Raw genomic sequence first — 23690 nt, forward strand, 5'->3', positions numbered from 1 at the left:
TGATTGCGCTAGCTTTAATAGTAAATCTTAAAATTGGGTAGTGTGAGTCCTTCAACTTTGTTTTTCTCTTTCAGAAGTATTTTCGTTATTTTAGTATTTTATAATTAATTTTTGAAGCCCCATACCGTATGTCAAACAACTGGAAAATAGTTGTAAATAGTCTTTACCTGGAAATGGGCCTACTTTTTGTTTTCTGCAGGAGGCTTTAATGTGGAGGAGAGGTGAGTTAAGCTAGTCAGGAGTCACGAAATTTGATATTTGTTGTTGCTGTGGGTACCCTCAGTGTACCTCTCACCTCAAATCTTCTAATAATATGTTGTATTTAGAGCAGGGGCTGATTTTCCGGGTGGATTTTTTCAATATCTACTCTACCTTCAGCTCTCAAATTCTTCTCTTCTGCAACTCTCTCAGCAGTGAGGGCAGAGAATGGGGACATTTTCTGTTTTTCTGATAAAGATTATGTTATACCCCTTGATCTGGGGTGAGGTCTTCTGATCCTGCCCATCCCCTTGCTGTAAGCTGCAGTGGGTTTCACTCGTTCCTCAAGGACAAGTAATGCTTATTCTATTCTTCCCCACCGACTCCTCCTTAAGGCTTTTCCATAGGGGTCATATGGGAGAAGAGCCTAGACTGGGGGCGGGGCTTTATTCCATACCTTTCCCAGCCAGGGTGATTGCTGTATTTTTTAAAGCCCTAAGGGGTCAGTAGAGAAAAGGCAGCAAGAGAGTGTGAACGCTGTTTATCAGTGGCCCCAGGGGCTCCACAGTCTGTCTGTAATTCACAATTTTTCTTCTTCCAGCTTGTCTGAGTTGTTTTGTTAAAAGGCTAGGAGGGACACTCTTCCTATTACTTTATGTCTGAATAAGTGAGGAAGAAAGTGAGCTTCAACCTGATGTTTCACAGAAACAATTTTAAGTCTGAAGACACTTTTTACATGTTCAATCTGTTCATCTATCTATCTAATAGTATGTTCCTTATAATTTACTTATAGGAGCTTTAAAAGGTCATTAATCTCCTAAGAAAAAGGCAGTAAGTAAATTCATTGTATCAAAGGAAAAGAACAATGGATGTCTTTCATTTCAGAATTTCAGCAGCCTTTCTGCCAGGAAATCAAGAGTGTCACCCCAAAAACTGTAACTATGCGAAGTACTATATATGTTAATTAGTTAGAATTAGGCCTTCCTCAACATATATCTACTTCAAAACATCATGTTATACATGGTAAATACATATAATTTTGTCTGTCATTTAAAAAAAAAAATTTGAGTAAATCAATAAAAGGCTAGCTACAGAAGGATGATCTTGTCATTCCTCATTTTCAAGGCAATTGAAAATGGGGGAAAAACTAACTCAAGGATTTTAAATTGAATTAACAAAAAATTAAGAATGTAATAAATATTGGCTCAATATTAATGAAGGTAAGAAATGTAAAACATTTAGTTAAGGTACACATGCAAAGTCAAACCCTGTATCATACCGTTGCTTTTAAAGATGGTGTTATCTTTGTATGATTGTGATAACCAACTGTCATTACATTATCTCTTTTGGAATAATAATATACATGTATGTAATTATTCACAAATACAGAAAAGTCTGTTTTAGACTGTCTAAATTTTTGTTTTGTGTATACATACTTTGGTGGGATTTTCATTTTACAAGTGATTTTGAGTGCTGGGAAACTTAACAGTGCACAAGATAGGCATAATTCCTGCCCTCCTGGAGCCTACATAATAGGGCAAGGAGATGTGGAGGTGTGCAGGAGCTTCACTCTCAGCCTTATAACAAAAGCAGTACAGAAGTAACCCAACAAGTTAATCTAAGAATGTGATAAATGCTACAAAGAAACAATTGCAGGAACAGTAATGGTGATGAGGGCTGCTTTAGATATGGTAGTCAGAGAAGGCTTATTTCAGGAATGAAACTTCTGCTGAAATAAGAAATACTGCCTGGAGGAGGGAGCTTTCTTGACAGAGAGAAAAAATCTCAGTGTTAGAAATAGGTGCTGAATGGAAAAAAAAAAGCTTGGTGTTAAAACAGAAAGGAAGACAATGTGCTAAAACAAAAAGGAGGACTTAGGAATGAATCCTATCTGCTTTTAACATGATGAAGACCATTTTAAATAGTACTGGGAAATAGCTTCAAGGCAAGAAAGTGAATGAAAAGCTCTGTGTGTTTTGAAACTATGAGAGACCTATAATCCCAAACCTCAATATAATGTGAGAGTGAATATCAAATTGAGATGCAAAGCTGGCAGACCATTATTCGTTGAAATAAGTGCATATTCTGATGAATATCAAGAGGACAAAAGCTCTCATTTGATCCCAGGGAGATAAGTTATAGACTTATGCTAGAAGTTTCCTGGACCCAGATAAGCATATAGAAAGAATGAAGAGGGCAGGGCAGAAGGAGTCACACAGATGAGCCATGTATGTGCAGGAGGAAGGTATTAAGTGTAGTATTTGGTGTAGTAAAAGGTATTGGGTGTAGTAAACTCTACGGGTTGTGTACATCCCTACAGCTTTTGATCTTAATTGACTGGGGAGAAGTCCAAGCTCAAATAAATTGTTTATACCTATCACTCTGATGCATAAGGAGACTTCTTGCCAGCCTGGACACTGTATACACTCAACTTGTAATTGCTGATCCAGAAAGAATGTACTCAGAAAGAGCTAGCACAGGATACATAAAATACATCTCAAGAACAAATGGGGAAGGAATGTGAAAAACAGGGCACAAGAAACACCATAAAAAATGTTTCCATCGAACAAATGGAATCTGTGACCAAATATATTGCCTTAAATGAAAACAATGAGTGATTGCGTGAGTTAAACAGTTGCATGAAGCAGAGATGTAAGTGCTTGGAAAAGAGTTGGTGAAACAACAGAATGAGATGGAACATAGCAAAAATCTTTTCTTATTATCACTGAACTGGGGAATCCCCTCAGAAATGTGACATAAAACTTAGAAGCTATAAATGGAAAACAGTAAAGACTGATGTGTTATCTATATAAAAGTAAAAAAAAAGAAAAAAGAAATTGTACATGTCCAAGAAAAACCTTTCAAAAAGTCAAAAGAAAAATGACACATGGTGGAAAAAAATTGTATTACATACAACAAACAATTTCTTTTTTTCTTTTTTTTTGAGACGGAATCTCACTCTGTCACCCAGGCTGGAGTGGAGTGGCACTATCTCAATTTCTTAACACTTAAAGAGTGCCAATAAGAGAAAAATTAGCAGTCTTTGAGGAAATGGGTAAAGTGTATGAAAACACAATTTAAAGAAAAAAATATGATTCCTAGGCACATGTGAATATGATTGCCCTTATGGTAAGGAATTATAAATTTAAAACATAAAGGGGTACATAAATAGAAGGGATATGTTCTAATATTCAATAATACAATAGAGAAAGTTAATAATTTATTACATTTCAAAATAGCTAGAAAAGAAGAATTGTAATGTTCTTAATACACAGAAAATATAAATATTTGAGGTAATAGGTACCACGATTACCCTGATTTGATCATTACACATTGCATGTAAGTATCAAAATATCACATGTGCCCCCAAAATATGTACAACCATTATATATTATAATATATAGTATATAATAATATATATAATATAGTTTTTTTCACTATAATGAGGATGCCATTTTTCACCTAGCTGTAGAAAAAGTAAATAACATTAATCACTATTATGGAGGGGCTAGGAAAATACCTAGTGTTACACAGCTGTTGCCTATGTGTGTATAAATATATACATTACATATATGTGCATGATAAATATGTACACACACATTACATATATGAGTATACACATTACGTATGTGTATATATGTGTGTGTGTGTGTGTGTGTGTGTGTATATATAATTTATAAGGGGAGCATCACTTTGGCAGTATCTATCAAAATATACATGAAGGTGCCTCTTAATCTGACAATTCTATTCCTAGTAATATATCCTACTGACATACATGTACATTACAAAATAATGTGGGCAAAAACATGATAAATTTAAACTGTACTCTATCAGCAACTACATTAAGTGTAAATGATAAATATCTTAATTAAATGATAGAATTTGGGTAAAAATACAAGATTTAATTATATGTTGCCTATAACAATTACACTTCACATATAAAGAGGCAAATAGCTTAAATATAAAAGAATAGAAAAGTATATACCATGCTAACCCTAATTAAAAGAAAGGTGGTGTGCCTACGTTAATTTCAAAGTAGATTTTGGAGAAAAGAATATTACCAAGTATAAAGAGAGTCATTTCCTAATGATATAGAGGCCAGTTTCTTAAGAGGATATAACAATCATAACATCTGTACACCTTATAACAGAACTTCAAAATATAGGAAGCAAAACTAACTATTTTAAGAAGTAGACACTTATATTCAAATATTTTAACTCTCTCTTTTTAACAATTGATAGAGTAAATAAACCAAAACTCAATAAGTACATAGGACACTTGGACAATACTGTTACCAAATGAACCTAATTGTCAATTGCAGAACAGTCTGCCCAGCAACAACAGTGTATACATTCTTTTTAAGTGCATACACAGCATTTGCTAGGATAGATATACTGTGGGCCATAAAATAAGTCACAATAAATTTGAAGCTATGGAAGTTATACGAAACATGTTATCTGATACAATTGTATTAAACTGTGATAATACAGATAAAAATAACTGGGACATTCTCAATTATTTGAAAGCTATATAGCTTACTTCTAAATAATGGATGTTTTAAAGAAGAAATCAAAGGGAAATTATTTTTAAGTGGATGATACTGAAAATGCTTAGAGGGAAATTAACAGCATTAAAGGATTATATTAGAGGAGAAAGAAAGTATGAAAAATGACTTCAATTTCCACTATAAGAAACTAGGTAAAGAAGAGCAGATATCCTGGAATAGGCGAAAGAAAGGAGATAATCACTAAATCCTACTAATATTACTCACCAAATTTCTTTCAAATCTGTCTACTTTTTGCTATCCCCACTGCTACTAATGTATAATTTACTTTCTCACCGTTGGTTATGGCTAGTCAGTGGACCATGGTGGGTAAGAGTGGAGACTAGGGTGACCCCCACTATGATGTGCCCAGGACTAGGGGAGAAGATTGGGAAGAGGCAGGGCTGGGTCCTGAGATAGTGCTTGAAACTGGGAATGTCCCAGGCAAACCAGGATGGATGGTCATAGGTTTTGAAACCAGACCTTGGACTTGAATCCCTTTCTTATCACTTATAAAGTAACAAGTGACTGATCCTCTTGTGGCTTGATTACCTCTCCTGGAAATGAGTATTATAATAGTACCTACCTTAAATAATTAATGTGAGAATCAGATGAGTTAATGGATGTGTGAAGTACTTAAAGCATATAGAGCACTGAATTTAAGTTGGCAGTGATGGCCTTGGTGATAGTGGTAGTTCTGGAGATTTTTTTTTCTAAGTTCTAAGCATTGGCCTCATATGTCACTCTTTCCTTCTGGACTTACCTACATCAGATTTTCCTTCGCATACACCAGAGTTGTCTTTCTAAACTCCAATATAAACTTACCAATTTTCTGCTTAAAATATTTCAGTGGCTCCTTAATACCCTTAGGGCAAAGCCCACAATTTATAATACCCAGCATTACTCATTTTCATGATTCTCATAATTCTTTCTTCCATACTTCACTGGTTTTTCTCTTCTTTAAGCCTTTGCATGTGCTGTTGCCTCAACTAGATTTTCTTTCCTGTGTCCTCCAGCTGTTTCTCCTGACTAAACAACTCCTGGCTCATTACCTTACTAACCTCAATTCCCAATTTCCCCGACCTCTCCTCCACACTTTCCCTATCAAAAGTAACTTAAGATGGCTTCCTGTGTGCTATATCTGAAGTGGTACTTATTATGTACATTATTCTAGTATATTGTGTTCTATATGTATTGTACTATATGACTAGGTTACTGATTTTTCATCAACCATCTTTGTGCTCATAATGGACAAAATATATGTGTAAGATACAATAGAGTAAGTTTTCCCAAACTCAGCACGTTCCTTGCCAGGATTACCCCACCTTCCCTTTACCCTCCTGTATCAGTGTGATTGGTTCCTCAAAACTTAGTTCATCTTGAGCACCTAATATATGAATATTATTCTGACATTCTCTTCCTTCCCTACCTAATGCAGTTCAGTTAGTCATTTCTTCTTATCTTGTTAGCAGTTTTACTGCTTTTTCTCATAGCACTGAGACCACTGCATTGCAGTTTATTGATTTTCCATTCTAGCTTGCAACAATGTCAAGTCTGTAGGTTCTACTGTGGGCACTATGCTAGGTTGTGGGGCTACACTCATGAGCAAAACCAATTTAGTCTCTCTTCTCTTGATGCTTACAGCTAAGGAGAAATAAAAAAAGACATTAAATAATTAAATATAAAATTGAAAATTTGATAGTGGAGTGGAAAAGAACTGTATTTGACATTATGAAAGCATGTAATAGGGATTTGACCTTGAGAAGGTTACTCTCAAAATTGAAGATAAACTATATGAAGAGAGACAGGAAGCGCATGTCAGGCAGAGGAAACTGCAAATGAAAAGGCCCACGTGTGATCGTGTCTCATGAAGTCATTGAAAGAAGGCTAGTCTGGCTGGAATAACATTTGAAGTGACCCTGGCTGCAGTAGAAACTCACAAGAGGGGAGCTGTTGGAGGCATGTAGATTGTTAGGGTAGCCCAGGTAAAAGAGATGAAGAATTGAGGTAGTTTGGCCTACAGTGATGATGATACTGGATATTTGAGATTTTTTTTTAAAGAAATATTGATTCTTACATGGTGATAAATTAGATATTGGTGGCTATTACATTGAAAGACTAAGAAAACAGTTTTAGAAAACATTATTTGTAAGTTTCTGGTGTGCATAACTGGATGGATTATTTCCTCTTCACTGTTGTATCTGTTCAGCACCTTGTTGACCCCACAGCACACATCAAGTAAATATTTGTTGAAAATGAATGAGCATTGTTGTATTTATGAAAACGTTATATTCAACTACAATATAAGTTACACGCATAGGAAATGCATTAATTAATGGAGTAAAGCATAATACTTTGTTATTTACTTTGCAATTTGAAAATACGTCAAATGGGGTCTAGAATATAGTTGATCTTTGTAGTCTTTTAAAATAAAATTTGTGAAAGACGACCTTGTATAAATTGCAGTAATTTTGTGAGAAAAATGGTGATAAAATACTTCTAAATTCTACAGAACTCTTGATATTTTTCTTTTTATTAAGGTGATCCCCAGAGTTTGTTTTGTTTTCCACTCTGCAACACATTTTAGCTTTGTCGTAAGGAAATCACACTTTTTATCACTGACTGAAAAGAATCAGAAAGGAAATTTTGAAATACAGTTTTCTTCAGTTCTGAATGCCTTTGTTAATTATGCTGAATTACACACATGCACCCACACACACTCTTTATTGTTCAAAATGCTGTAATTGGAAATACAAACTGTTTGGGACCAGTATTGTACTTAAAGTAAGGAATTGAAACTTGTATAATATTTTTTTTCTAATACCTTATTTTATTCTTAAAGAATTTATTATTAATACTCTAATGGTTGAATAATATATCTTATAGCCACTTAACATTCAAAATGCTCATGTGTATGTGTTTTACAGATGTGTTCTACTCCCTCTACTGGGAATGAAGCCTCCCCAGCAAAGCCTATACCTGCTTGTTGATTCTGTTGATGAAGGGTGTAACATTACTGAAGGTGAACAAACGTCTACCAGCTTATCTGGGACTGTTGCAGAACTTTTAGCTGGTCACCATGAGTTCTTTCCACCATGGCTATTGCTTCTCTGTTCTGCCCGAAAGCAGAGTAAGGCTGTTACTAAAATGTTTACTGGTAAGCATACTGCCATCCTCAAATGCTTTTCATTAATGCACTAGTTTCTTAGAGGGAAAGGAATGCAGTTGAAAATCTGCATGTTGCATTTGCTCCTTCTATCAGCTATTCTCTACTGTGCCTTTTGAAATTTATATAAAAAAAGCCTTAGCGTGTTTTTAAGATCATTTAAACATTACCTTTTTTTCAAGATTCTTTTCCTAAGTTCTTTAGTAAAGGTTAGGAGTATCTCATGCCATTATTTGCTGCTATACATCTTGGGGCTCTATTTATTATGCTGTTGTATCATGATCAGTTTAAACCTTTTTCTGATGTTTCAGATTACAGTCTATATAATATATAAAAGTACACTATCAGAGTTTCTGTTTTTATTTTTTTCTTTTCTCTTACTTTTTCTTACTTTTCTTTATTTACTACCATAATAAAGTTGTGGTTACTCCTATTAGATTATGTAACACACTCCTCTTTGTCTTGTGGGAAAAAAAAAGGAGTGTAAAACAAGGACCTGTCACAGGATATATAGTGTAATTGGAGAGACATTAATTAAGTTAATGGTTAATTGGTCATATAACTTTTGAGTAGTTCTATACATTTTACAGTATGTTGAAATCTTACTAGTTTGTTAAAATAATTTTCTATAATCTGCTTTATTCCTTCTTTCAGGTTGTCCCTCTTCAATTCCCTTGCTACTAATGGCAGTGCTTTTGGTTTCCACATATGGCGTTCTTTTTTGTTGTTATTTATAAAAATGTAGTTGGTAAAAGTTTAGTAATTTAAATGACAATAGCTAACACTTATATAGCACTTAATATGTCAGGCGTAGGTAAAGTAGAAGCCCCTTTTGGCCTGTGTCACCATTCCTTTCTTTTCCTCATTAGAGAAAACCAGTATTATTAACTTATTTTATATGCTTTCAGCTCATATTTTATATTATGTATGTTTATAGTTTACATAAATGAAACACTGCATACGCCACCTTAGCTTTTACCACTCACTAGCCATGTGACTTTACACAATTTATATTCTCTGTGCCTCTGTTTCGTTATCTATAAAATGAGGATTTTAATATTACTTTTCTTATAGGATTTTTGTAAGGTTAAATGGCAAATTACATATGAAGCACTTACGACAATGCCTAATACATAGTAAGTGCTTCAGAAATATATCGTTGCTATTATTATTTCTCTTTTTTTTAGCAAACATTATTTTTGAGCCATATTCATTATAAATGCGTTTCATTGGTTTTAATTGGTAGATAGTACTCCTTCCCATCAATAAACCTTCTATTATTTTTCCATTATCCTTTTCATGGACATTTACATCATTTTCAGTTTTTTGCTGTTACAAAAATGCTTCATGAACATATTTGTTCATGTATTCTTGTCCACGTGTACTGAAAGTTTATGTTATAAATATAGACTTGTAATTGTTGGATTATAGAGTATGTATATTTTGAACTCCAGTTAATTTTCTCTTTTTTTGAGATATTAATTATTTAAAATGTTGGGCTGTATATAAACATGACCACCTCTCTGTTCATGGTAGATGTGGAATTTTGAGGTAAAAATATAAGGATATTGCTAAAGGTATTAATACATATTGTCAAATTGCCTTCCAAAGGGATATACATCATTATATTCCTACCTGAAAATGTTCGGTGGTTTCTTTTTACTTGCGCCAGTATTGAATTATGTCTTTTTTAAATTTGTCAATGTGATATGTGGAAAATACGCTATCATTTTTATTTGTACTTCTTGTTTACTGTTGAACCCTTTCTCCCTTATGCCTGTTTCATCAATTTGCCTTTTTTCCATGAAATTCTGCTATCTGACCTTTATGTTTTTATTGGGAAGTCAAAGTTATTTTCTTACTGATTTTCAGGGCTTTTATTTGATATTTTTTCAATTCTTTGCAACTGTTTTCTTCAGCTTTTTAAAATTGTAATGATTATTTTGAAGTATATTATACGTAAACTAATGTATTGTCCTTTACTACTCTGTATTCTTACTTTACCTTTAATGATTTTGCCCGTATAGAATATTTTTTACTAAAAGATATGAAATAAAGCTCTAACTTAAATAATTTGTAAAACCATAAATTTTCTCAGCAATTTATTGACTTCCTTTACAATTACTTGGTGATATTTTTTTCATCATACATTAAGTTTGGGTGTGTGTACGTATAGATATGTCTGTGTGCTATTACTGTATTTCTAAACTATTCATCTGCTCTTCTAAACTATCTCAGCATCATTTTGCAAATAAAATATTGGCTTAATGTTTGTAATTTTCTTGTACAATTACTTCCCAGCCCTCTTTGCCATCAATATTATTATTTTAAATTATATATTTTTACCTGTATTCCTCTAGGTTGTAATATCATATTTTAAATTATAACTGTCAGTAATATAAGCCAAAAAAATTAAGATTTTGATAAAATTGCAATTTAAATAAGAAGTAATTTGCTGTTTAAAATATGCTTTCTTTCTACTCATAAACATAGCATATCTGTGCATTTATTCAAGTTTCTCCTTAGATTTTCCAGTTTTCCTTCTATGTGTCCTACACATATCTTTCTGGTTTTTGCTTATGCTTTAAGTTGAAATGTATGAGTTTCAAGTTGTATGCATTTGAAATTATCATCATAGCCCTAAGATCTTTACTGTGTCTAAATTGGCTTCATCTACTCATATCTGAGGATTAAGCCTTTGGAAAGAGAGTTTTTACAACGTTTCTGATGTATTCACCATACTGATCATTAGCATTTTCATTAATGGCTTCAGATTAATCTAGTGAAAATCACTTTGGCACTAAGCAGAATTTTGACTACAACTAGGGTATCATCGTAGGCTGATAGTTGTTAGGCCTTGTAATGGGACTTAAAGAAATAACAGCCTATTTCAAAACATTTTGTGCACAAAAAATTAACCTTCCAATATTTTTTAAAGATTATTTATGTATTTATTTTATCTGATTATAAAAGTAATACAGGCTCCATTTAGAACATATTTTAAATGACAACATACACAAATATTACACCAGAGGTAAAATAATAATTAAGCATTCTTAACACGTTGTATTAAATTCTGTATATGTTTCCCTTCCTAGTTGAGATCATGCTATATATCAATTTGATTTTCTGCTTTTTAAATTTAACATTGACAGACCTTTCAGTGTCACCATATTGTCTTTTTAATGACTATTTAATGCCTACATATTTTATTTGTATATTAATATGCTGGCATTTGCTTAAATTTCTTGTTAGGTTTTATTTTCATATTGCTTATCCTCACAGGTTCTTCATGATAATAAGTAATTTCAGTAAGCATCAATTTATAAATGTTGGCACAGGTCTTCTTTTTCACTCTGTTTTCACCAATACTACGTGATGCCATACCCTGACAAATAATTGAAGCAAGAATAGAAAATAATAGAAATATTTCAAGTAAGAATAGAAAAGTTCAAGTAAGAATGAAATAGAAAAATACTTCTATTCAAGTAAGAATAGAAAAGCAATAGGGAGGTAGGTGGTCCATCATTTCAGTAAGTCATGTTTTTATTCCCCTAGAAGGTTTGATTATTTTTCAACCCTATCTTATGTTTAAAAGTGCTTTGGTAGCAATATATTGTGTGTGTTCATAATAGGAGGATTACATGTGTATTAGTCAGAAGTTATAATTTTAAAAAGTAATTATTTTCAGTACCTTAATTCAAGATATTTAAGTTGTTGATTAATAGATATTCTTAATTCTGTTTTAATGAACAGATAATTATTATTGATAATGAACATAATTTCTTCTGTCTAAATTTCATATTATTAAGTATTTAGATTGGGGGAGATTTATTCTCTAAATTATAAATTCTTTGTAAGTTTTCTTTATGAAATTCTATACTTTCTTATAGAATTAATCCTATGTCCCTACTCCCTCCTCTTTATTCCCCTATCAAACACTTGAGTTTTCTTTCACAGCTTTCTATTCTTGTTCCTATCTTAATGAAAAGAGCAAACTTGAAGTCAAACAAAACAATCAAAATTCTGATTTATCACTTTCTAGCTGTGTTACTGTGAACAATTTATTTAGCCTTTCTGAGCTTTAGGTTCCTCATTTTTTTAAATAGAAATATTTATCTCACAGGCTTAACAGACAAGGAAGTTTATATAATGAGTACTTAAAGTGCTGCGTTAGAAATAGTTGACTCTCAGTAAAGGTTGCTCTCTTTTATTCTTTTCTGTAGAACCATTCCTGTTACTGTGGAGTTTCCGTCTTAATAATCTCAAGTTCCAATCATGACATCTTAGTTAATTAGATTTAAATTTTAGATATTTATTCATAATGTTTTATATGATCTTTCATGTAAATAAGTAATGTAATATAAAGTATTACATTAATGTAAAGTATTACATAACTTCAGAAACTTTAAAACACTATATAATGTAAGATAATATTATTTCTTAAGTAACTTATTTTATTAGCAATGTACTAGGTATTTCCCTTATCTAACTTAAATTTTTAAGTGAATCGATAAAGCCAGAAACAAATGGACACACAGAAAAAGATTTGGAGGCAAATCATCTCACATCATTGGTAAATGTAGATTGCTGTAAATTTCTAGGTATGTTTTTAAACCCTCCTTTGGTGAGGAGTGACTTTTTCATAATTGAAATTTATCTTCTGAAATTATTTCTGTTAAGGATTTAATAATCAATTGTGCATGTATACATATATATGTAAAATTAGATTCTATTTTTATATAGATTTAGGGCTATATAAATCTATATACAAAAGACTGTATTAGGACAACTTTGTTATTCATATTTCATTCTTGGTAGGTTGTTTTTTTCAATAACTGTCCATTTTATCTACATACTTAAAGCTTAGTATTACAAAATTGAATTCATCAACTTTTTCTCCAGACCTATTATTTGTCCTTCAGTGGTCTCTTTTTCACTCCTGTTGGCAGAACCACAAGTTAATGTCAGCTTCAACTCCTCCTTCTCTCTTTAATTCTCCACATTCACCAAATACTATAGAATCTAGCTCTGATTAAAAATTCCCAAGTCCATCATGTTATTTTTGCTGCTGCTGCTACAACTGCTGCCACCACCATGGGTGTTCAGGCTCATAGTGATTTTCATCTAGAGTTTATCACCGCCTCTTTAAAACAGGTTTTTCCTTTAGTCTTGACTTGCTCCAGTTCTTCTTTAGATGTTAGAATATTCCTTCAAAATGCAAATCTGGTCATGTTAGAGACTTGGTAAGTTCATTCACTCAGCAGTTTTTTGTTCTCTAAGATGGGTACACAATTATCTAATAAATTCATATCTGTACAGCATAATGTCATCTCCCTTTAGACAGTGAAATTATGGCTTCCTTTAAAGAATTTAAAATGAGTTTAAAATAGCTACAGCTAGCATATTTTTAGGTTGGTTTAAGTTTTATTATTTATTTTACAGTGCTGAAGTTTTTTTTACCATAATTTGGCCAAAAGGTTGGATCTTAATTGGTTCAAGCTATTTATTGATGGTCTGAGATTTAGTTATTTTAATTTGATAAAATATACAGTAATGTAGTTTAAAGGCAATGACTAGATATTCTAATTGGATGTAAATACTCAGTTACATAATTAAGGCTAGTGTACATTCAAGTGTATAGGTGAAAATATAAATTATTTATATGGAAAAGATTTCATAAAAAGAAACCTTACTTGTTATATCCCCTGCAACTTTTTTTCCTAATCACTTGGGAGTTCAGATAATGTTAACTGGGTACTTTTATGGTTATGTAAGACTGTCTGCGTCTTAATTAGTATCTATTACAATGGAGTTGAGAGAGGCACCAAGCTACTAAAGGAATAAGTAGTTTGATTTGTAGGTAGGAAAATGAAATTTTTCTGCCATCAGTGTGCTTTTACAGAAAGAAAAGAAAACTGTTTGCGTACTAATAGATATTGATCTGCTTATTAGTATTAATTTATTAATTGATTTATTTGTTTATTATATGTTGAAGACATTATCTTTGAAGATATGGCAACTTCTATAATCCTTTTCAACTGACGACATCTACTTTTTTATCTCTTCTTTAGGTTTTCGAAAAATAAGTTTAGATGACCTTCGGAAGGCATATATTGTCAAGGATGTTCAGCAGTACATTCTTCATCGTTTAGATCAAGAAGAAGCTTTGCGACAACACCTCACAAAAGAAACTGCAGAGATGTTAAATCAACTGCACATTAAAAGCAGCGGATGCTTTCTTTACCTAGAACGAGTTTTAGATGGAGTTGTAGAAAATTTTATTATGTTAAGAGAAATTCGTGACATCCCAGGAACTCTAAATGGCTTATATCTCTGGCTATGCCAAAGACTTTTTGTAAGAAAACAATTTGCAAAGGTTCAGCCTATTTTGAATGTGATTCTTGCAGCCTGCCGACCTTTGACCATAACGGAATTATATCATGCAGTATGGACCAAAAATATGTCGTTAACTTTGGAAGATTTTCAACGCAAGTTAGATGTCCTCTCCAAACTTCTTGTTGATGGACTAGGAAATACAAAAATACTGTTTCACTATAGTTTTGCAGAGTGGCTTCTGGATGTGAAACACTGTACTCAGAAGTATTTATGTAATGCAGCAGAAGGACACAGAATGTTGGCCATGAGTTATACCTGTCAAGCCAAGAATTTAACACCACTGGAAGCACAAGAATTTGCCTTGCACTTAATTAACTCAAACTTACAATTAGAGACAGCAGAGTTAGCTCTGTGGATGATATGGAACGGTACACCTGTTAGAGATTCCCTTTCTACTTTAATACCCAAGGAACAAGAAGTACTGCAGCTGTTGGTTAAAGCTGGGGCTCATGTCAACAGTGAAGATGATCGCACATCATGCATAGTTCGACAAGCCTTAGAAAGAGAGGATTCCATTCGGACATTATTAGATAATGGAGCTTCAGTAAATCAGTGTGATTCAAATGGGAGAACATTATTGGCTAATGCCGCATATAGTGGCAGTCTTGATGTAGTCAATTTACTTGTCTCTAGGGGAGCAAATTTAGAGATAGAAGATGCTCATGGACATACACCACTCACCCTAGCGGCTAGACAAGGACATACTAAGGTGGTTAATTGTTTGATTGGGTGTGGAGCAAATATTAATCATACTGATCAAGATGGTTGGACAGCATTAAGATCTGCTGCTTGGGGTGGCCATACTGAGGTAGTTTCTGCACTACTTTATGCTGGCGTAAAAGTGGATTGTGCAGATGCTGATAGCCGAACAGCTTTGAGAGCAGCAGCATGGGGAGGACATGAGGATATTGTACTGAATTTGCTACAACATGGTGCTGAAGTGAACAAAGCTGATAATGAAGGTAGAACTGCTTTGATAGCAGCAGCATACATGGGACACAGGGAGATTGTGGAACACCTCCTGGACCATGGAGCAGAAGTAAATCATGAGGACGTTGATGGCAGGACAGCACTCTCTGTAGCTGCACTTTGTGTGCCTGCAAGTAAAGGACACGCATCAGTTGTTAGCCTTTTAATCGATCGAGGTGCTGAAGTAGATCATTGTGATAAAGATGGCATGACTCCACTGCTGGTAGCTGCCTATGAAGGACATGTTGATGTGGTTGACTTACTTCTAGAAGGGGGAGCAGATGTAGATCACACAGATAACAATGGTCGTACACCCCTCTTAGCAGCAGCTTCTATGGGTCATGCATCAGTTGTAAATACACTTTTGTTTTGGGGTGCAGCTGTGGATAGTATTGATAGTGAAGGTAGGACAGTCCTCAGTATAGCTTCAGCACAAGGAAATGTTGAGGTGGTACGTACTCTACTGGATAGAGGGTTAGATGAAAATCACAGAGATGATGCTGGATGGACACCTTTGCACATGGCAGCTTTCGAAGGGCACAGATTAATATGTGAAGCACTTATTGAACAAGGTGCTAGAACAAACGAGATTGACAATGATGGACGAATCCCTTTCATATTAGCTTCACAAGAGGGTCATTATGATTGTGTTCAAGTATTATTGGAAAACAAATCTAACATTGATCAAAGAGGTTATGATGGAAGAAACGCACTGCGAGTTGCTGCATTAGAAGGGCACAGGGACATTGTTGAATTGCTTTTTAGCCATGGAGCTGATGTTAACTGCAAAGATGCCGATGGTAGGCCCACACTTTATATCTTGGCTTTAGAAAATCAACTTACAATGGCCGAATATTTTTTAGAAAATGGTGCAAACGTAGAAGCAAGTGATGCTGAAGGAAGGACAGCACTTCATGTCTCTTGCTGGCAAGGCCATATGGAAATGGTGCAGGTTTTGATAGCATACCATGCTGATGTCAATGCTGCAGACAATGAAAAGCGCTCTGCTTTGCAGTCTGCAGCCTGGCAGGGCCATGTAAAAGTGGTTCAGCTTCTAATTGAGCATGGTGCTATAGTTGACCATACATGCAACCAAGGTGCAACTGCACTCTGTATTGCAGCCCAGGAAGGGCACATTGATGTTGTGCAGGTCTTATTAGAGCATGGTGCTGATCCAAACCATGCTGATCAATTTGGACGCACTGCTATGCGTGTTGCAGCCAAAAATGGACATTCTCAAATAATTAAATTATTAGAAAAATACGGTGCATCTAGTTTGAATGGCTGTTCCCCATCACCTGTTCACACAATGGAGCAAAAACCTCTGCAGTCAGTGTCTTCAAAAATGCAGTCATTAACAATTAAATCAAATAGCTCTGGTAGTACTGGTGGAGGGGATATGCAGCCTTCGTTACGTGGTTTACCTAATGGGCCAGCTCATGCATTTAGTTCTCCTTCAGAATCTCCAGATTCTACAGTTGACCGGCAGAAGTCATCACTGTCAAATAATTCCCTAAAAAGCTCAAAAAATTCATCTTTGAGAACTACTTCATCTACAGCAACAGCTCAAACAGTGCCAATTGATAGCTTTCACAACTTGTCATTTACAGAACAAATTCAGCAGCATTCATTGCCACGCAGTAGAAGTCGACAGTCAATTGTTTCCCCATCTTCCACAACACAGTCCTTAGGACAGAGTCATAATTCACCAAGTAGTGAATTTGAGTGGAGTCAAGTAAAGCCCAGTTTGAAGTCAACTAAAGCAAATAAAGGGGGGAAATCAGAAAATTCTGCCAAGTCTGGATCAGCTGGGAAAAAAGCGAAACAAAGTAATTCTTCACAGCCAAAGGTTTTAGAATATGAAATGACTCAGTTTGATAAAAGAGGACCTATAGCCAAATCCGGGACTGCTGCACCACCTAAACAAATGCCAGCAGAATCTCAGTGCAAAATTACGATACCGTCAGCTCAGCAGGAAATTGGTCGATCTCAACAGCAGTTTCTTATTCACCAACAAAGTGGGGAACAGAAGAAGAGAAATGGAATAATGACAAATCCAAATTACCATCTTCAGAGCAACCAGGTTTTTCTTGGTAGGGTTTCAGTCCCACGAACAATGCAAGATAGAGGGCATCAGGAAGTGTTGGAGGGATACCCTTCCTCAGAGACAGAATTAAGCCTTAAACAAGCTCTGAAGCTTCAGATTGAAGGTTCTGACCCTAGCTTCAACTATAAAAAGGAAACACCATTATAGAAGGTAATATTTTGTCAACATAAAGAGTAAAAAACAAAAGTATAGTTCCCTCTACTTGGAATGCTCTTTTCCCCGATCACAAGGCCAGTTCCCTCAGTTAATCTCTACTCGGATGTCATCTGGGCCAGACCTTCCTCATCACCCCTTTACATCAGAATTCTCCTGCCTGTAGCAGTCCTTTCCCCCTTTCCTGCATTATGTTATCCAAAGCACTTACTATTTAAAATACTTGAGATGTTTTGTTTATTATATTTATTTTTCTCCTCTGTACTAAAAATACAACCTGTGTGAGGTTAGGGATTTTTATCTGTTCACTACCGTATTTCATGTACTTGGAATAGTACTTGGACCTATGGTAGTTTCCCAGTAAAAATTTGTTGAATAAGTGAACAAACGAATGAATGAATGAATATACTACTTATAGATCCCAGATTAAGAATTCTTTCCTATTCAGTTATTTCCTCCTTTTAAAAGAATTTTGATGGTGGCAGAGGGAGGGGCTGTTTCACACTCATCTTTCTGGTTTGAGTACAACAATGTAGCACTTAGTAGATAGTAAATACTAATTTCATTCCTTTTCACCCAGAAAGAAGTAAAAAACTTAGTAGAAGGTATTTTTTATGATCTCTTGATAATCTTCCAAGTAATGTTTTCACACATAAGGCATAGATGTGAAGAATGGTAAATGGATGTTTTTGCAATATTGGTATTTAAGGAACTTTATACCTAGATAAAATAGTCATATTTATTAAATAAAAATATTTTTTTTCCTCCCCATGACAAAGGATGCTTCGTTAATAATACAGGGGACGTTAGTAGGAAAATAGATATGAAAGTTTTATATTGTAGATGCTTTTTCAGAAGCACATTTCCTATGTTGGAGATAAATCTGAAGATTTTATTAGGGATCTTTCCTAGCTTACACTGCAGCTATATTTATCCCACTTTGCTTAATGACTTTTCTTCCTCTAACAAAATTATAGTCTTTCCTTTTTGCTGCTTCTGTCTTTGTAAATATATTTTAGGAATATAATAGGTGAAATACTATTAAAGATAAATTCCCCATGTCTTCTAATAATAAACAGCCTTCAGTGTGAATCTAGGGGTGACGAGTCAAATGTCATTCAAAAATAATTTGAATAAAGTAGTTAATTCAGTTCCCAAATGCAATTCGTTTTTAAAATAATTAGTTCTGATGGTGCATCGTTTCAACTTTCATGATATCTGTTGTAAAGGCAAAGTATAAATACATATTAAAAATGAAACACCTGAATTAAGGTAAACATTTTGTGGAATTTAAAAAGTGCCTTATAAGTTAAATAATAGTTAAGTCTGCTGTGCGCTTTGCATGGTCAATATATAGATAAAGATAACTAGAGGTAAATGTATTATATAAAGTTTTAAAATGATATGTAGCTCTATAATACAATGTAGAAATTAATTATTTTTTTTTTAACTTTTACATTAGTTTCCTATTCTGTGAAACAGAAGACATTGTGATGGAGTGGTTCTTCAGCTACTGGATGAAAACATGCCTGTTGATTTGCTGGAAAAAAAAAAAAAAAAATGAAGAATGTGATCTCTGCAGTACAGTTACCTTAATTACTGTAATGTGCCTAAATAGTAAGGCTGCCTTCTCAATGTAACCCTCTGTGCTTACAAAATTTCATTTTGTGTGCTTTGTATTCACTACACAGGAATAAGCACTTTTTTAAAATGCAGATACGTACTGCAGTTCCCTGATAAAAGCTGAAAAGAAAAATTGAGTATTTTAAGTTAAGATTTGATTTAAAAATGTGCATGTGCCATGATCAAATATATATGAAAAGGCAGTGTTCCTTGTATTTATTTTGTTTTTGTTTTTGTTTTTGTGGCAAAAGAAACTTAAACATACTGTTTTAGTCACATTGCATTGTAGTGTATGGCCTGTTTCTTGTATCTTTAAAAATGTTACTCAATAAAACAAATCTTGCAACTGTTCTATGTTCACTATACCTTCAGCATTGGATAAAAATCAGTTTCTATATAAATATCACATTGAAATGAAAAATGATTTCTTGGCAGATTAAAAAAATATTTTGTAGTAGTTTAGGGAGCTGCTTTAAGTAGTTTAAATCTGGATTTTCCCAGTAGAATTCTTCTCATCTGTGGCTAAACATGTCAGAACAAACAACCAACCAGTCTGTAGGCAGAACAAAGTCCTATTTCATCCACTGGGATACAATTTCACCTTCCATTCACTTTGTCATTCCACCTCTAAGAAGACAGACTATCATTCCTGAGGCATGAAAATTCTCAGGGACAAAGCCATGCCTCAGTCGCATGTGTGTGCAGAGAGAAATGCACCTGTCTATCTAAGGGTAGATTTTTGATCCCTGAATAATTCATTGACTAAACTGACCTCTTCCTCCTGGCTAAATAAATTAATTTTGCTGGCTTCTCTCTCAGCTGTTTCTATTTTGTAAATTGCTGCATGACCAAAATAGCCCCACTCAAAATCAATTGGATTAATTTTAATGGTTTGGTTGGATGAATGAGTATTCTTGATGAATATAAAATGTGCTGTCCTTCACAGATGACACCGCTCACCTGTCAATCATAGCACGTGTACTTTTTATTGTGACTTAATAGTGATGGATTTGCACTTTTCTATCCTCATACTCTTTCCTGTTTTCTTCTTTGTACATTTGCATGCAGGAGGGCTGGATGCCAGGGTTAAGAGAGAAATTCATGACAAGCAAGGTAAAATAGGTTCAAATGAGCATGTGACCCACAGCCTTAGTCTCCTTACTCTTAAATCAGTGGAGCTATAGCTTAGATGGGTGGTTTATATGTCTGGAAAAGTAGTCATAACAGTTCAGAAGCCAAGGTTGTGAATTTGATCTTAGAATGGGCCTGTTAATCTTATAGAACCCAGAAATTCTGTTCTTTTCATGTACTGTTGATAAGGAGGAATGAGGAAAGAGAATGTGGAGATTCAGCACAAAACCATTGCTACTTCTAGAACAAAATCTTTAGAATATGTCCTAGTAACAAAGGTCAGTAATGTCATCTTCATATATGAAGGACACATGTGATACATTGTTCGTGGAAATAGAAATGTGTTATTATGATAAATGTTTCACTTGAATCTTATTGTAAGGCTTTTCTTGCTTTTATTTTTTAAGTCAGCAAAACTCATTTTGTCTATGAGTCATAGTGAGGACTACGAGATAAGATGATAAGTTCAATTGATATTAAGGTGACACGGCAATATTAATAACTCAAATGTGAATGTTTCAAGTATTGAATTCTTGTCCCTATGGGACATTTATTAAATACACTTAATAGGACTCTTGCAAAGTAGCCTTAAAAGTGTTAATGAGTCTATTAATAAATATGAACACATACTATTATTAGAACCAACTTTACTCATAAATACAGTACATTTACATTACTGTAGAGGATGAAGCTCTAATTTCTATTACATGTATTTTTCTTTAGAAAGAGAACCCTGAAAGCTGCCAGTTTTTCTATTAACTTTGAATTATTGAAATTGTATTTATTTAATTTTATTGTTTTTACAAAATTGCACCTTGTGTCCAAAGGGCAAAGATATGACATTGCATAAGGGATTTATGTTTTTCAAAGAGCTAAATGTTTTCATATCCGTACGATATACACTTGAAGCAGTTGGTAGGAAGAGAACCTATTGGAAAAATACGATTTTCAAAAGTAAGTATTCCTCGGGATGTTTTTATATAAATTATGTTTTAGAATAGAACATAAATGACTTTGAGTTAGGATAAGGATGATAGGATGGGTGCTGGAGATGCCCTGCTTTGCTTATTTGTTTCTGTGGGGGATTTAATACTATAAATGAAAATGGCTTCTGCTCTATTAAAAAGTAAAAATTGTCCTCCAAATATAAAACTCCTTAATAGATATTTTTGAAATTAGAATCTTTAAATTTTATAAATCAGCTGTTGCCACTACACAACTATGATGGCATGTGCTTATAACATTTTTATAACATTCCGTCTGTGTCTATTCCCTAAATATCATGAGTTTATTATAAGGAAAGTGATAAAAATACAGTAATGAAATAAAAATCTGAATGTTTCTAGGAAAGGTTTTGGAAGAAAAAATGACCTGAAATCAGTGCGTACTGCGAAGTAGAGCGAATATTTTTTGTTCTTTGTCTTCACCCTCACCCTCACTGGAATTCTCACCAAAAAATAGTTTGATACTTAAAAAAAAGAAGTAAATACTTTTCTCAATATTGTTTTGGCTATGCAAATATTTGTTTTGCTTAATGTCCTCCATTTACACTTCTCAGCAAATGTAGTTGCAAACAAATGCTTTCTTTTTATTTTTCCTTTGGTTTGGGGTATGTAAATAGCCTGAAGTGTACATTGAATTTCACATTGTAAAAGTTTTATTTTATCCCTTGTATGATATTACTCAAAAAAATCCCTATGTATATGAAAGTGCATAATAAATATATTTGCTTTACAGAGAAAATCTTGTTTTAATTTTGTCCTTGAACCAGTAGAACATGCATGATATGCATAGAGTATAAACAACTATTGTTTTAAGTTATTATCTTAAATACATCCTGAGCAAATGAATTTGGAACCATTTTGCAAAGAAGAAAGTGAAATGTAACACTGTCCAAAGGAAGGTAGAAAAACAAAAAGATCTAGTGTTTGTCTTCCTAAGCCTTCTTAAGGACTTAATGTTCTTTCCCCCCGCCCCCTACGACTGATTATATACTACATCACACCATGTCAGGTTTTGTGCCTCTGAGAATTGCAGTAATCCAATAAATTTTGTATGTGTGTGCTCCTTGATCATCAGAATATTATGGCCATCTTATGGTGGATATTTTGGGAATTTGTTGCAAACATGGTCATTCATTTTCTAAATAAAATTTGTGTTTCTTCACTCAGTAAACTTGAGTCACTTCTTCATGACCTCTTTCCCCTACCAGAACACAGCATACACACACTGTATGTATACACACACACAAATGGCTTTTTGAATCTGTGGGTTCCACATCCCTGGATGCAACCAATCTCAGATAAAATATTCGGAAAAAAAAAATTCTAAAGTTCTGAAAAACAAATTTGCTGTGTGCTAAATACTACCTTGAGTCCACCTGAATGAAGTGATGTGTAGGCATTGTGTTAGGTATTGTAAGTAATCTAGAGATGATCTAAAGCATACAGGAGCATATGCGTAGATTATATATAAACGCTGTGCCATTTCATATAAGGGACAGGAGTGTCTGAGGATTTTGGTATCCAACAGGAGTCCTGGAAACAATCTCTCCATGTTTACTGATGAATGACTATCCTATTACTCCAAAGAGAGATTTCTAAAAAGGCCAACAAGGTATCTTCTGTTCAATAATTTCATGAATATTGTAGTGTTCTGCAGTTTTTTTTATGTTTGTTGAATTAATATAAATCTTATTCTAAAAAATAATATGACAAAATGTGTTTAAACACAAATATATGGTATACATAGAAGAATTTAAAAACAGACCGGTAGCTAAATAAACTTACATGGAGTTTTCTAGCTAATGGTCCAAGGAAATACACTATGAGAACTTGGTGATGACTAATGTTTTCACTTCTTTGTTGTAGCAGTTGGAAGGATTCCAACTACAATCATCCCACTGTATCCTGGGTGGATTGGTTCCAGGAACCCAGGTGGATACTAAAATCTGTGTATGCTCAAGTCCCACAGTTGGCCTCCTGTATTTGCATATTCTGCATCTCTCCAATATTGTATTTTCCATCCACAATTGGAAGAATCTGTAGATGCGGAATCCGCAGATAGGAAGGGCTGAATGTAATAGTGGTGAGATACACCCTGAGGATTATGTTGTGGAATTTCTGGGAAAAAAATCATTTATTGTGCAAATATTTGAGCTAATCTTAATTCCTAGAGATAGCCTCTGCTTGCCAGTCTTGCTGTTATAGTAAAATTGTAATTATCCAATTTTAAAATAAAATTATTTGAAATTTATTGCATGTTTACATTTCCACTCTTAAATTCACACTATTATTACCACACTGGCAAAAGTTAGCTAAGTTTTGAGGGCTGGATTCTTAGAAGAATATATTTGTAATGTTTAGAAGACCCCTGTATGCGTATATTTTTTACTCATTATT

At 33.9% G+C, this 23690-nt stretch overlaps 1 protein-coding gene across 1 annotated transcript in view; it reads left to right on the forward strand.

The window, feature by feature from the left end:
- The window catches only part of ANKRD50 (ankyrin repeat domain containing 50), a 44086-nt gene extending 22054 nt beyond the window's left edge, over positions 1-22032 (forward strand). Inside the window, exons 2-4 of the mRNA XM_050789889.1 lie at positions 7669-7898; positions 13982-17532; positions 18998-22032. Of these exons, the coding sequence (XP_050645846.1) occupies positions 7669-7898; positions 13982-17529 (3778 nt within the window). The 3' untranslated portion in view covers positions 17530-17532; positions 18998-22032. The remainder of the gene's footprint in view (positions 1-7668; positions 7899-13981; positions 17533-18997) is intronic.
- The last annotated feature ends 1658 nt before the right edge of the window (positions 22033-23690 follow it).

Source organism: Macaca thibetana, chromosome 5, assembly GCF_024542745.1.
Source record: "Macaca thibetana thibetana isolate TM-01 chromosome 5, ASM2454274v1, whole genome shotgun sequence".
Classification (NCBI taxonomy): domain Eukaryota; kingdom Metazoa; phylum Chordata; class Mammalia; order Primates; family Cercopithecidae; genus Macaca; species Macaca thibetana.